The 15277-nt window shown below is 39.3% G+C and overlaps 1 protein-coding gene across 15 annotated transcripts in view; it reads right to left on the bottom strand.

Moving 5' to 3' along the window:
- The window catches only part of HUWE1 (HECT, UBA and WWE domain containing E3 ubiquitin protein ligase 1), a 175053-nt gene that overhangs the window by 48450 nt on the left and 111326 nt on the right, over nt 1-15277 (bottom strand). For all 15 annotated transcript variants that reach the window (XM_060183492.1, XM_060183502.1, XM_060183503.1 and 12 more), the window contains 11 exons: nt 15115-15237; nt 13556-13793; nt 13008-13238; nt 11134-11256; nt 9753-9848; nt 8968-9237; nt 4443-4595; nt 2664-2791; nt 2386-2467; nt 940-1116; nt 184-343 (listed from right to left, as the gene is read on the bottom strand). In XM_060183492.1, the coding sequence (XP_060039475.1) occupies nt 184-343; nt 940-1116; nt 2386-2467; nt 2664-2791; nt 4443-4595; nt 8968-9237; nt 9753-9848; nt 11134-11256; nt 13008-13238; nt 13556-13793; nt 15115-15237 (1781 nt within the window). The remainder of the gene's footprint in view (nt 1-183; nt 344-939; nt 1117-2385; nt 2468-2663; nt 2792-4442; nt 4596-8967; nt 9238-9752; nt 9849-11133; nt 11257-13007; nt 13239-13555; nt 13794-15114; nt 15238-15277) is intronic.

Below are 15277 nucleotides of genomic sequence, written 5' to 3'. Positions count from 1 at the left end.
CACAAGTGGTGAAGCAGGTCTAAAGGTGTTTATCTTTCTATCCCTCTGTCCTTCCCCTCCTCTCTCCATTTCTCTATGTCCTATCCAACAACAATGACAACAATAATAACTACAACAATAAAACAGCAAGGGCAACAAAAGGGAATAAATAAAATAAATATTTTTTTAACTAAAGGTTCATACCATTGGCTTTGATTTCTTTACGTTTAATATCCATCTCTTTACTTTCTTCTAGTGTCTTTTCTAATTCTTGTCCATTGCTATTTTTGGAGTTTTTATTCAGTCGTGGTACTCTCAGGAGAGTTAGCATAACAGGGCGCCTATTCCCTGTTTCCTCATTAACCTAAGAAATCAAGCAGACAAAAACATCTATTACCTCTCCAAAAAAGTAATCAGAAGGTAATGGGATGGAGGAGCTCTCTCAAGTCAAAAAGCTGCAATAGGAAGGATTTCTAACAATTTAACCTATTCTTAATCATTTATAGACATCCCAGAGTTATCTGAAGGAGAATAAACAAGGCTTTCTAATGAATTCCAACAGAGCAGAAATAATCTCTAATCACTACTTAAACCTTAACTAAACATTTAAATCTTACAGGTAGAACAACAAATGGTCAGTGTTTAATGGTGTGGCTACTGACTTCACACATAATACAACTGCTAGTTTAAGAAGAAACAAACCAAAATGCAACACCCCCACACACTTTTTATTGCTACCAGGGTTTACACTGGAGACTGGTGTCTACATGTTGACTCCAGTGCTGAGAGAGATCTAAGAAAGAGGAGGGATACCTGGCAGCACTGTTCCACCACCTGTGATGCTTTCCCCCATGCAGGTGGGGACTGGGGGCTTAAACCTGGGTCCATGTACATGGTATCAGATACACCACAGTTCAGCCTCTTGTTTAATAAAACTTAAATCAACGATTGATAATGTACCTGCACCATTGTAGTGAACTGGACAGTATATCTTCTTCGGCCTGCAGTAAAGCGAACGCTAGTCTCTCCAGATTTCCAGGCAGAATCAATAGTGCTGTTATTACTTGCACTGTAACTACACCAACGCCCAGAGCGGTCATCAAACCAACGCCAGTTGTTGTTGTTAGACTGTAGGTACTAAATATAAAAGCATAAAGTTTCTTTGTATTTATTACACCAGTGTTCACTGTTAAAGATACTCCAGGAGAAGTATTTTGGATACTTCATATATTTTTAAAAGTACGATTTATCCTTACATTCCTGAGTTTCTTCATAGCTAGGCACACTCTAAATAATATATTCCTTTTACCACAAAAAGAGAAAAGTTTATTTTAGATGTATTGCTTCTGAGAAGGCTTTGAGGTAATGTATCATATATGATACTCATATCAGGAGCACCTCCTTTTGGAGAATATGCTGCATACTCATTTCATATAACAGAAAAGCTACTCCTTTAGAGATAGTAATTTATTTAAAAATATGTTCTAATTTGACAGAGACAAAGAAATCAAGCAGGAAGGAGACAGACACCTGAAGCACTGCTTCACTATTTACAAAGCTTTCCTTCTGCAGTGGGAAATGGAGGCTTGAACTTGGATCCTTGTGCATTATAACATGTGCACTCAACCAGGTCAGGTGTGCTACCCTAATAGCACACATCTTTTAACATTTATATTTTATGTATGATTCTTTTTTCCCCCTGTAATTAATGCTGCACTGGTGAAGGAAACCAGGGTCTTATGCATCTAACGATGTTGAGTGGCCTCCATAGCCATTTAAAAAATTCATTATTTTAAAGGGGGTGGGAGGAAGTACCAACATCTGTGGAATTTTGCTAGTACTCATCCCTAGTACTCCCATACAGCTGGGGCTCAAACTCAGGGTCTTGTGCATGGCAAGACCAACTCTACCTGGTGAACTATCTTCTGGCTACCCAAGATAATGTCTTATGCCTTTTAGCAAGAAGCTCTATAAAAAATATCTCTAATTCTCCATCACCCACCCAGAAGAAATATCTAGCTTATCACAATCCATCAGATTTATATCAGTTTTATATTCATGGCTGTCATATTCCATTCTGGGCTATTCTAGTCTCAAGAAGCCAAGCAGTGGGTCAGGAGATAGCTCACTCAGGAGAGTACACATCTCAATATGCTCAGTCTTGGGGTTGAAACCCCAGCACCACATGGGAGTACCATTATACAGGGTAAGCTCCAAGGATTGTGAAGTAGTGCTGTGGTGTTTTTCCCTCTCTCTGAAAAAGAAATAAAAAGAGGTGGAAATTTGTTCATACATGGGGCTATGGTCACACACACACACACACACACACACACACACACACACACACACACACACACACACACACACCCTAAACAGTTTCCTAATTATATATACCATAGCACATACCTTAGTCATCTGAGCTCTTCTTTTTGAGGAGATAGCTGTCTTTTCATAGAAATCAATCAGAAGCAACACCGGGGTGATCCATCTAAAAAAGAACAAAGGACTTACTCTGGACAAACCAGAAACTTATATAACATGTGAAAGATTGTACTGATCCATCAAGTATTTCCCAATTTCCAAACCACGAAAGCATTCAACATTTGCCCCATTCCTGCTGCAGAAAAGCACCTAAGACCCAAGCTGAGGACCCAAGTCCCTAGAAGAGATACAGTGCCACTCACTTTGGGGTCTGCACCTCCTTTTGTTCTTTGGCGGCCTGGAGGCAGGGTTGAACCACTTCCAAGAGTTTGATTAAGACATTAAGGATGCCACTAGATTCAACCACCCAAGCACAAGGAAGTTTCAATTCCTAATTGATTAACCAAAGGAAAAAAAAAAAAAGAAATAAAACATCAGCTTCAATTCACAGTATAGGATATCTAGTATTAGCATAATATAGGATAACATAAAGGTGAACACTAACGTAGTTGGTTGAACTCAAATTCTACCTCCACCATATATCATACGATTAAAGAAAAAAATTTGGGAAGGCAAGATAGCTCACTTGGGATAGTGTATTGCTTTGCCATGTACATGATTTAGGTTTGAGCCTGGTCCCCAGGACATTGAAGGATGCTTTGGTGTTGCAGTCTCTTTTTCACTGTCTCTCTCACTGCCTGTCTCAATATACAAATAAGAACACATACTATAATGAGTGATTAGGAAAGTTAATTTCTGCCTCCAGTGTATTATGCATAGATGAGACTATGTACAATTATATCCAAAGATAATGCCTGCCAGTTCATAAATACTTAATATGGAAACTATTACAAGTACTACATGGCAACTCTAAGAATAACTTCTTTTATTTCTTTTGAATGTTAACTTGTGTTATTTATTTCCAAATTATAAAACAGTTCACACATGACAGAAAATAAATTAAATGGCAAATGTAACCCAGAACTAATAATGCTAACTTTTTATCATAATTCCTTTATGTCAAGTCACCCTCTTAAAAAAAGAACTGCCACTTAATTCAAATCTTAACAGTCTAGAAGATAGCTTCCAATTTACAGAAACTTTTCATAATTAGAAGGTGCTGAAAAGATTAAAACTGAGTAATAAAAAGTTCTTTGCAGTATTATTAATTATTAAAATGCATAGAAAAACATGAAGAAAACAAATACAGCTGTACCTTTCAAGTTTTGGGGGGGCCCTCATGACTGATTTTCTCTTATGTTACCTAAGGATTCAGCACTCAATACTTTGCGACCTTAATCACAAGTAATACAATAAGAAATCACCATGTTGATCTCAAAGAAAAAAAAACTAAAAACTGTTCACACATATATCGGACTTAGCTGCCAAAGTGCTGTTAAGTGATCCCTAAATAAAGTTCAGGCTGTCCTACATTAGCTACAAATAATAATGAGTCATTTGTTTAAGGATAATTGCCTCCTTTTAATTCTTATGGTAGAAGGAAAGAATGCCCTAGATAAATCACTCTTTTTGCTTCAAATCATTAGTTAACTTATCAAGTAGGTAATAAACAGTTTCCATTGATGCTCAACCCCCCCCCCCCCGTAAGCCAGTGCTTTGGTTAAACAAAACAAAATAAAAAAACAACAAAAAACAATAAAGGGCAGATTACATTTGATGTATAATTACTCCATTTCCATATCCTACCTTTACAGAAGTCTGGAGTATTTCATAGCCAAACTATATGTACCTTCCCTTTAACTACCTCCTCTTAATTCTTTAAGATGTCATTTCATTATTATTATTTTGCCACTTTCCTTAAGTGATGCACAGGTATGTGTAAACCCAGATAAAATTGTTTATACCCATCATATGGCACAGAACACTACATTCTGAATTCAATCATGTGCTATAACCTATTGGAAATTGTAGCTTTGTGAAATGCAGAGATTATGGTTATATTTCTCTTTATCTTGTCCAATGTCTAAAATAGTAGGCACTGGAAAACTATATTAATCAATGACCAAGGATCTATATCTTACCTCAAAAAGCAGTGTTAAAAGCAAGATTCGAGTAGCCAAATTGGAGGCCTGAGGCAGTGTGGCCATCTGACTGATCCACTCTGACACTGTTTTTGTGTCGCTAGTTGTCAGGGGAAGAGCAGCTTTGATCAATACATCAGCAGCTTCCCAAACCTAGAGAAGCAGAGACGTGGCCATGTCAGGTTAACTATGAGAGTTTGATAAGGATTATCAAAAAGAACCTCAACTTGGTAAAATACTCCACCTTCCCAAAAACATTCACTGAAAGAGGCTTAAGGCTCTTAAAAGGCTACCCATTATGCTACCTCTCCGGTATTATACCTTGGCCTTATTTTGTAAAAAGATAACATCCAAAATATGGAAAAACACTGTATAGACATTTCTACAAAGATAAACATGGATAGCCTAAGATACATGAAAAAACGCTCAACATCATTTATTTGTTAGAAAAATCAAAACTGTGATGAGATACCACACTACTTCAGATCAGTGAGAATGGTCTACATGAAAAAGACTGGAGGGCTGACAAATTATAGCTTACTTAGGAAGATCCCTAATTTGCTATGTGCATGATCCAGGTTCAAGCCTGGAAACTGCTACATAGGGGAAGACTTTGTTGCTGTGGTACTTTCCTTCCTTCCTTCCCTCCTCTCGCTTTTCCTCTCTGAAAAAGTTGGCCTGGAATCTTGGCAATAACCACCATCAACAAAAGGATCAGAAACAAGTACTGGATAAGATGTGGATAAAAAGCATCTTAGAACTCTGGGACACAATTAGTGGGCCTATAAACTGGTATAGGCTCTACAGAGAACAGTATGAGTATTCCTTAAAAATAAGTGAAAACGGAAATATAGCTTCTGAAACAGCAATACCACTGCCTAAAACATGCATCAGATATATCTTCAGGACATGAACAAACTAATATGAAAGGATATTTGCACCCAGAAATCCATAGCTGATAATATTACTGATAATAGCTCTATCACGGAATAAATTTTTTTAAAGATTTTTAAAAATATTTATAGGAGTCGGGTGGTTGCCCTTGTTTTATTGTTGTAGTTACTGACGTCATTGTTGTTGGATAGAACAGAGAGAAATGGAGAGAGGAGGAGAAGACAGATAGGGGGAGAGAAGGACACCTACAGACCTGCTTCACCGCCTGTGAAGCGATGCCCCTGCAGGTGGGGAGTTGAGGGCTAGAATCAGGATCCTTATGCCCGTCCTTGCACCTTGCGCCATGTGCACTTAACCCACTGGGCCCAAGTCCCCATGGAATCAATTTAAATGTACATCTGCAGATGAATGGGTGAAGAAATTGTAGAAGTGTTTATTGAGGTGGTGCAGCAGAAGAACACAAGACAAGTGCATGAGGGTAGATCCCAAGCACTGCATATGCATAAAATGATGCCACTCAGAACAAAATAGATGGAATGTGAAAAAGTTAATTATTGGATAGTTTCATTCATATGTGGAAAAGATATATATATATATACACACACACACACACACACAATTAAAAAATCACTGGAAAAACAACAAAACTAAGTTTTAGTCAGTACTGGAGGGGGAAGTCCAAAGGTAGAAAGGGTAGGGGGCAAGTGTCTTCCCATATAGAGTCTAAGTTTGAGGTCCACCACCACATTGGAGGTACTATGGCACAGGAAGAAGCTTTAGTATCCAGTCTTTTCTTAGCTACATGGAAAAGCAGCCAAGGAGCAGTGAAATCATGCATATGTGAGGTTCTGGCTATAGCCCTCCCCCACATATTATGTTAATAAAAATGGCTTGTCAAATTTGCCTACTTATATGTTTTTTCTATACAATAAATATGTGCTTACATTTACTTTAAGGATCTTTAATCGAGTATTAACTCGATTAAAGATCGAAGAAATGGAGACATTAAGTAATTTATTTTTATACTACTTTTATACTTCTATTAATTAGCAGATATGTATTTTATAATTATTACACCACTTTTAAAAAGATAAAACACAGGTTGAGGAGACAGCATAATGGTGATGCCTGAGGTTCTGAGGTCCCAGGTTCAATCCTTAGCACCATCATAGCCAGAGCTGAACAGTGCTCTGGTCTCTGCATTTTCCTGTATATCTCTCTCATTAAAATAAATAAAACATTAAGAAAAAAGGTAAACACCAGGTCAAAGTATTCATCATTTGTCACAGTGCTCACTACATATGGAACTTAACTTTGGTTCAAGAGTGAAACACATTTTAGATGAGAGTAAGAGCCATTAAAAGGGAGGGGGGAGCTGGGTGTGGCCAAGGAGTTAATAGTGACTAAAAGATTAAACCCTGAAAAAAACAAGTAGAACAGTAAAACAAACAAACAAAACCACCCAGAACCTCACACCACAACCTATAGTTTGAGGGCCAGGTACATGCAAATGGGTGTGTAGAAAGTAGTGAGGAAAAGCACAGTGGGGCAGAGGTGGGTTGACTGCTATATATACCAGCAGCTGAGAGAAAGCAGATGGAGCTATTTTGAAGTAGGACTGGACCCTGAGAGGCAGGCAACAGCATGAGGACACCTAAGACCACAGATAGGGTGGCCAGAGACTACAGTACAGTTTGAAAATGCAGGCATAGTTGGGCCCTGAGCCTTGGACATCCATATGGAAGCAAATGAAGCCATACTGAAGTGCCCACCACTGAAGCATGGGCTCACCCTAACTGGAAATGAGTAACAATGAAGACTCTCCCCACCCCCACATACAAATAATACAACCAGAGCGCCACCTGCAGGTTGAACAGCAGAAACCACACTCGGGGGAGGGGGGGTGGCGCAGATTCAACATCACAAGGACTTCCTTGAATACAAGAATCACAAGAAATGCCTGAATTTGAATTCAGAAAACTAATTATGAAGGCAATTCAAGACTCCAACCATAACATGCAAACATAAATTAAAGAACCCAGAGATCTCTTCACCAAAGAACTAAAAGCTTCACAAAGAGAACTCAGGCAGGAAATACTGAAAGGAAACTATTGATAGCACTAAGGCCTATTAAGAGGCTTTGTACCCTGAATAAATTAGCTTGAGGATAGAACAGTGGAACTAGAAGATAAAATAAGCAAACTCAATGTACAAAGCTGCTGAGGAAGAAAGGTTCATGAAAAATAATGAAATTCTCTGTGAAATAGCAGATCCGTGAGAACATTATTGGAGTGTCTTAGGATGAAGAGAGAGGAACACAAAGCATACTTAAAAAAATTTATTCCAGGGGTCGGGCAGTAGCGCAGTGGGTTAAGCGCACGTGGCGCAAGGCGCAAGGACCCCGCGTACGGATCCCGGTTCCAGCCCCTGGCTCCCTACCTGCAGGGGAGTCGCTTCACAGGCGGTGAAGCAGGTCTGCAGGTGTCTATCTTTCTCTACCTCTCTCTGTCTTCCCCTCTTCTGTCCATTTCTCTCTGTCCTATCCAAAAATGAACAATATCAACAATGGCAATAACAATAACCACAACAAGGGAAACAAATGGGAAATGGCCTCCAGGAGCGGTGGATTCATGGTGCAGGCACCGAGCCCAGCAATAACCCTGGAGGGAAAAAAATTTGTTACTCCAGGAAACTTTCCACACCGGAGAAATAACCAAAATATAGATAGAGGAAGCTGACCGGAAAACAAAACTACTGAACCCCAAACAGTAAACACCACAAGACATAACAGCAACACATTCCAACAGAAGGGACAAGGAAGAAAATATTGTATGCTGTAAGGGAAGAAGCTGATAGAAGCAGAACCTTCAGGTTTTCACCACACTTCTCAACACAATCCTGAGAAGCAGGAAGGAAATGAATAACATTTTTATAGTATTAAGAAATGAGTGGTCGGGGTAGATACCATAATGGTTATGCAAAGAGACTCTCATGCCTGAGGCTCCAAAGTCCCAGGTTCAATCCCCCCTACCACTATAAGCCAGAGCTGAGCAGTGTTCTGGTGTTTCTCTCTCCCTCTGGATCTCTCTCAAAAATAAAATAAATAAAAAAGAGAGAGCGAGATAGGAGTTATTAGCCCTGAGTACTCTATCTGCTAAACTATCCTTCTAGTATACCCGTGAACCAAGGCCAACACCAAACACTTAGACATCAGAACAGCTCTAAAATCTCAATCTTTGTCTCACTTTTTGCTGAAAGCAGAAAGAAAAATGTTGGTTGGGATAGGTCAGGAAGAGAGAAATGATTCCAAGTGTAGATGGAACTTGGGAGACAGAGTAAGAAAGGGAGAACACGGTATGAAACTTGGATTGGGGTGGTGTACTGCACCAAAGCAAGGGATTCTGGGGAGGGAATGCAGTAGGGGTGGGGGAAGGGGAGTTTGAGTTCTTAATGGGAGAGGGACAAAGGCAAGTGTAATGCTTAACTGGGAAGTCATACACATACATAGACAAATGTGCTGTAATTCATGAACCCTCCCATTTAAAAAAAAAAAGCTCTTATTTTTTTCCCTTTAGTTTTTGTAAGAAACAATTAAGAGAGAGCTAGATTATGAACTCCCTGGAGAACTTACCTGATTGACTACTTGCTTTAAAATCATGTCTCGATAGTCTGCTCCATTACGTTTGATAGCTGTCATGATCAGATCACAAACCCGGTAAACAGTGTCTGGCAATTCATCAAGAAGGTGGAAACAGCCTGGTAACATGGTATCTGTGAAAGTGTGGAGCTCATCTTGTTCCAATGGATCAGCATCCTGGAACTTTTCTAGACATTTAGCTTCTTCCTCTTCCTGCTTCTCCCGAGCTTTCCGTTCCTCCTCTTCCTTTCGGCAAGCAACTTCCTGGAGGAAGAGAGGGAAGTGATGTCATCGGAGTAACTGAGGGAAGACTAATAAGAAAACTAAATAAAGTATTTGCCCTCTTCCTTTTCCTCAAGCAGGTGACACATTCTTTTGGATTTGGTAATTAGTATGTGGGACAGCCACAAAGGATAAGGTAAGGGAAACAGTGGTAAGACACCTACAACTCTCAAAGCAAGGTCAATACATTCATAGCACTTTATCTTCCACAAAATCATTTATAGATAATGCCCTTCATTTTTAAAAAATATTTATTTATTTTCCCTTTTGTTGCCCTTGTTGGATGCCCTTCATTTTTGACTAACATAATAAACAGCCTCAGCCAGGTTAACTTGAGGCTAAATAATGCAGGTCAGAGATGACAAAGTTCGGATGAACAAGTACTCCCATATCTTTCTAAAGATTTTTAACTCTACCAATATTCTGCAGTAATAGCCAAATGTTCATAAATAGCACAATTAGTGTTTTAAAGCCTCTTGGATATTATGACTAATTACCTCAGGTGACTCTGCCCTTTGATCCATTGGAATATCCTGTCCCAGAGACATGGCAATTGCTCTCATCATCTGGTCCTCTTCAGACATACTCAGATCCTATAGGAATAGTAACAGAAAATCCAGTAACTACATATATCTGTACTAATAAGGAATCAGATATACTGTGCTTGAGTTTCATTAATGACAAGGGCCACTCAAGGCTACTCACTATTTGTCAAAAAGCCAACCAGGCTTACCTGGTCATGAGAACAGAGTGAAAACTGAAACAGAAGTATAGATAGGAGACTTCAATGGGATCACTTAATTTGAATCTCAGTAAGAGTCTTTTGTACCACTTTTTCTTGGGGTGTGTAATTTCATAATTTTCTTTATTAAGAACGTAATAATATTTTTAAGAGTTAAGAGATGTCAGGAATATAACTCAGACCCATACAAGGCATGTGCAAGTCACTGCACCATCCTACCACAGTTCTGTGGCTAAATGTGTGCATTTTTTGGCCATTTATAATTTTTTATCAGCAAACAAAGTTTACTAGTTTATATGGCTGGGAGATAGGAATTTATATTATTTAAAAAAGGTTTGTTTTAGACAGAGAGAGACCCCACAGCACTGCTCAAGTCTGGCTTATGGTGAGGCTGGGGATTGAACTTGAGCCTTAAGCTTGAGAGTCTTTCTGTATAACTATCATCTGTGTCCTTAGACTTGAAATTTTTATTTTTAATATTAAACAGTGATGAGAGCTGAAGTAAAAACATATGGGGCTGGAGGGATATTATAATGGTTATGCAAAAAGACATTTGGGGGTATGGACCAACCTACCAACACCCACTTCTAGTAGAGAAGCAGTTACAGAAAGCAGAACCTTTTACACTCCAAAAATAACCTTGATCCATACTCCCAACTGGGGAGAAGTGTTAGGAGGAAGAAGATAAGAGGGCGTTGAACTCCAGCTTCATCAGCACTCAGAGGAAGAAAAGGAGAGGGACATAGGAAGGTACTAATGTTGTCATGAGTGGCTTGGAGGGGAGGAGAGGATAGGATCAAGAAGTAAAATGGGACAATTATGCATAAATGTAGACAGATAGTTGTAGAGATGGTGGCTGGCTCATGTGGTGGCTTGCAGTGGGGTGACTGAAGATTCAGAACCCTGGTGGTGGGAATGGAGTGGATATGTAATTTGGTAAATCAATATTAAATCACTAATAAAAATTAATAACAAAAGCCATAGACGAACACTGCTCTGGGGGAAAAAAAATACTGGTATGGAGAAATTAGAAAATTAGTTTATAGGAGGGAAAATCAGTGATAGAAACATAAAAGGAAAGCATATAAACAATCAAGCCAGTGTTCTGGAAGAATAGAGCTCCTGAGCCAACTCACCCGAACAACTCCTCCCATGATTGGTGGAGGGTGGGTTAGAAGGTATTCTGTGGCCTGCTCCATGGTGCTAGTATTCAACAGGGCCTCCATTGCATGTTCCCTTGTGAAGCCCATATCCATGAGCTACAAAAAGAACACAGTAAAAAGAAATTCAAATGAACTTTAAAAAGTGAATTGTTTTTAGAATGGAAACAAGGTTTTCTAACCAAATATGAATAACATTTAATTTTTATCAATAATTTTTATTATCTATTTATTTGATAGAGACAACCAGATATCCAGAGGGAAAAGAAGACAGAGAGACACCTACAGACCTGCTACACCAATTGTGAAGCTTTCCCCCTGCTGGTGGGGGCTGGTGGCTTGAACCTGAGTCCTTACACATTGTAACATATATATGCGCAAACAGCTTACATGTTACAGTGCCCAAGGGCTCAGGTTTGAGTCCCCAGCTGCAGGGAGAAAACTTCCCTTCCCTATCAATTTCTGGCTGTCTCTATCCAATAAATAAAGATAATAATAAAAAAACATATAAAACAATGCTCCAAGTCATTGATTGTCAGAGAAATGCAAATAAAGACAATGAAATACTACTTCACTCCTGTGTGAATATAGCAGAAAAGGTAGCAACTATAAATGCTGGAGAGACTGTGGGGACAAAGGAACCCTCCTGCTCTGCTGGTGGGAATGTCAACTGGTCTAACACATGGGGAAAGTAGTCCAGATAACTGTCAGAAAGCTAAAAGTGGAACTACCCTATGACCCTGCAATTCCTCTTCTAGGGATATAACCTAAGGAACCAGACACACCTATCCAAACAGATCTGTGTATACTTATATTCATAGCAACACAAGTTTTGATAGCCAAAACCTGGAAGCAACCCATGTGTCTAACAACAGATGAGTAGCTGAGCAAGTTGTGGTATATATACACAATGGAATACTACTCAGCTATTAAGAAGGGTGAATTCACCCTTTTCACTTCATCTAGGATAAAGCTTAGAAGGAATAATGTTACGTAAGATAAGCCAGAAAGAGAAGGATGAATATGGGATGATCCCACTCATAGACAAAAGTTTAATGGAAAATTGAGAAGTGTGACATTGTTCAAAGTACTGTATTTTACTATTGAATGCAAACTTTTAAATTCCTCCAATAAAGAAAAAAATACAAATCTTTAAAAAAAATAAAAAGAAACAAACAAAAAAATGTGATCATTCCTGTAACAGACTATGAATACAAAGTGAACACACATGTACACATGAAGTCATGGTATGCATCTACCTTCCTAGATTGTGGATTTCTTTACAGATAAGATGTTTTGTAGGTAAGGTGTTTTGTTTGCTTATTTTTTGCCACTAGGCTGGGGCTTAGGGCCTTTACATTGAAAACACTGCTTCCAGTGGACACTTTTTTTTTGGGGGGGGGGGGAGACAGACAGAGACACTGAGAAGTGGGGAGACAGAGAAAAGGAGAGACATGCAGCACTGCTCCACAGCTCATGAAGCTTTCCGCTTAAAAGTTTGTGTAGGTAAGATTTTAGAAACTACCTATTATAGAACGAAATTTAGTTCACTATATTCTTTTCCCTAAATAAACAATTATTAAGTACCTGAGGATCTTTACCTCCAAGGAACATAGCAACAGAAACCTGCTGAAAATACTATAAAATAATTCAAATAGTTTAAAAAAAATGTTTGGGGGGGGGGGGACGACATATTCTTCACATGCTAGGAGCACCAGATTTCACCAGGAAGAAACAATAAAAGATAGGTCAAACTACAAACAGTTACTTAGGGGCCTAGGAACTTAGAAAACTCACAAGTTGGAGCTGCAGAGTATGGGCAGTTCTGGAGTGTGATGTCAATACTGTACCTGTTGAAGTTGTTGCTGGTTGACTTGAGGTTCTCGGCGGGATCCACCTTCATCTTGTCCTGTATCTTCTTCTCCTCGAGATCCCTCCTTCTCTTTGCATAGTCTCTCTCGGATCACAGGTTCTCCTCGTAGGATGTGACATAGGATGGCCAACATGGACTCAGCCATTCGTCCTCCATATACCTTCAGGGGTTTACGATTCCACAGGTTCTTGATGCAAGTAAAGGCTGCCTGTAAGTCATTTGAAAAGCTAAGTCAAGATCATTCTGCCTTAACTAAAAACCCAAGGATGAATAGATCAAGAAGTGAACAGTTCTTTTACAGGCAATGCCAACAACAAAATCCCTAATTGGTACTTAATGTTAAGGAAGGTCATCAATTTAATCCTACTGATATATACACTTTATGATTTCTTTTTGCTTTCTACGTGGCAACCTTTTCTGGCAGTAGGACCTAATGGTTCTCCAACGATCAAGCAATTTCACTATGGAGGACAAAACAGTAAGAATGAGATATTACTCTTGATTTTAAAAACAGTGAATACTCACCTTCTGAGTTACCACAAGAAAGCGAAGGGCACTGAATTGTGGAAAATTCTGGACACCTCCAGGCAATTTAACAGGCAGTGAATGTGGAGATTCAAGCACTGTGGTGGGATTCACCATCTTCTCCACCAGCATAAGCCAGGCATCTAGGAATTCTCCTGTACCATCAGGTAAGTCTGAATGTTCCAATCCTTCAGCGACAGGAACTTTGCCTCCCATGGACAAAGCCCAATTGAAAGTTCTAAATTTAAATAAAAGAAAGACTTCAAAGAAACTGAATTTAAATGGAGAGAGTGTTTTTAAATGGTGTGTGTGTGTGTGTGTGTGTGTGTGTGTACGTATGAGAGAGGGAGAGGGAGGGAGGGGGGAGAGGGTGGAGAGAGGGGGGAGGGAGAGAGAGGAAACACTAAAAGTCCTAGTCTCTATACCAGCACTATGTATCCTTCCTCTTGGAGCAACTACTTTGAACTTGTCCAATACTCATTATATTTACCTTTTTTAATGGCTTGCATTCCACCTTTATTGATCTTGACATGCAACAAAGAGTTTAAGGTGTATAATATGCAAAAAGTTTAAGGTGTATAATATGATGATTTGATATGATGTGCATATTGCAAAACTCATATTTTTCCTACTCAAAGTCAAAACAAATAAAATCCCAGTAAAACTCTGCTTAGAAATGTCTAACAGAGAATTAGGCAGTAGCACAGTAGGTTAAGCGCCGCACGTGGTGCAAAGCCCAAGGACCAGAGTAAGGATCCCAGTTCGAGCCCCCTGCTCCCCACCTGCAAGGAGGTCGCTTCACAAGCGGTGAAGCATGTCTGCAGGTGTCTATCTTTCTCTCCCCTCTCTGTCTCATCCTCTTCTCTCCATTTCTCACTGTCATATCAAACAACAATGATATCATTAACAATGATAACTACAATAAAATAAGGGCAACAAAAGGGAATAAATAAATATTAAAAAACAGAAATGGCTGGGAGTTGGGTGGTAGTGCAGAGGGTTAAGCGCAGGTGGCACAAAGCCCAAGGACCGGCTTAAGGATTCCAGTTCAAGCCCCCGGCTCCCCACCTGCAGGGGAGTCGCTTCACAAGCGGTGAAGCAGGTCTGCAGGTGTCTATCTTTCTCTCCCACTCTCCTCCTCTCTCCATTTCTCTGTTCTATCCAACAACAATGACATCATCATCAACAACAATAACTAAAACTAAAACAATAAAAACAACCAGGGCAACAAAATGGAATAAATAAATATTTAAAAATTCTTTAAAACAAAAAAGTCTAAGCAAGAAAACCAGAGAATACTATAGTCAGAGAAATAACAGAAAAGGAGTTTTCCAGAAAAATACATCCCAGGCACTAGAAACTAAATAGAAGCACAGACACAAATATCACTAGTCAGGCTAGATCCCACCCTCTAAGGAAGATGGAGACAAATGTTACCACAACATAAAAGGTCTCTCTTTGTATTTCACTGACATAGGGCAGGTGACTTAGCAAGTTGTACACACAGTATAAGACCAAAATGCAAGAACTGCTTCTTTGTGAAGCAACTGGATACTTACTCAAAAAGAGCATTGTGGCCTCCAGAGCAGAGAAATTTCTGCAGCATGAGGTGGTAGGGATACTTCCTCTCATCAAACAGCATTGGTGATGTAAATCCAACTGAACAGATGAAGAATGTCAGCCTGAAGAAGAGGAAAAGTGTAAGTTTAACCTTCTCTGAGG

The sequence above is a fragment of the Erinaceus europaeus genome, chromosome X (assembly GCF_950295315.1).
Source record: "Erinaceus europaeus chromosome X, mEriEur2.1, whole genome shotgun sequence".
NCBI lineage: Eukaryota > Metazoa > Chordata > Mammalia > Eulipotyphla > Erinaceidae > Erinaceus > Erinaceus europaeus.
Note: the sequence above shows the minus strand (reverse complement) of the source record. Positions and strands in the feature narration are given on the sequence as shown.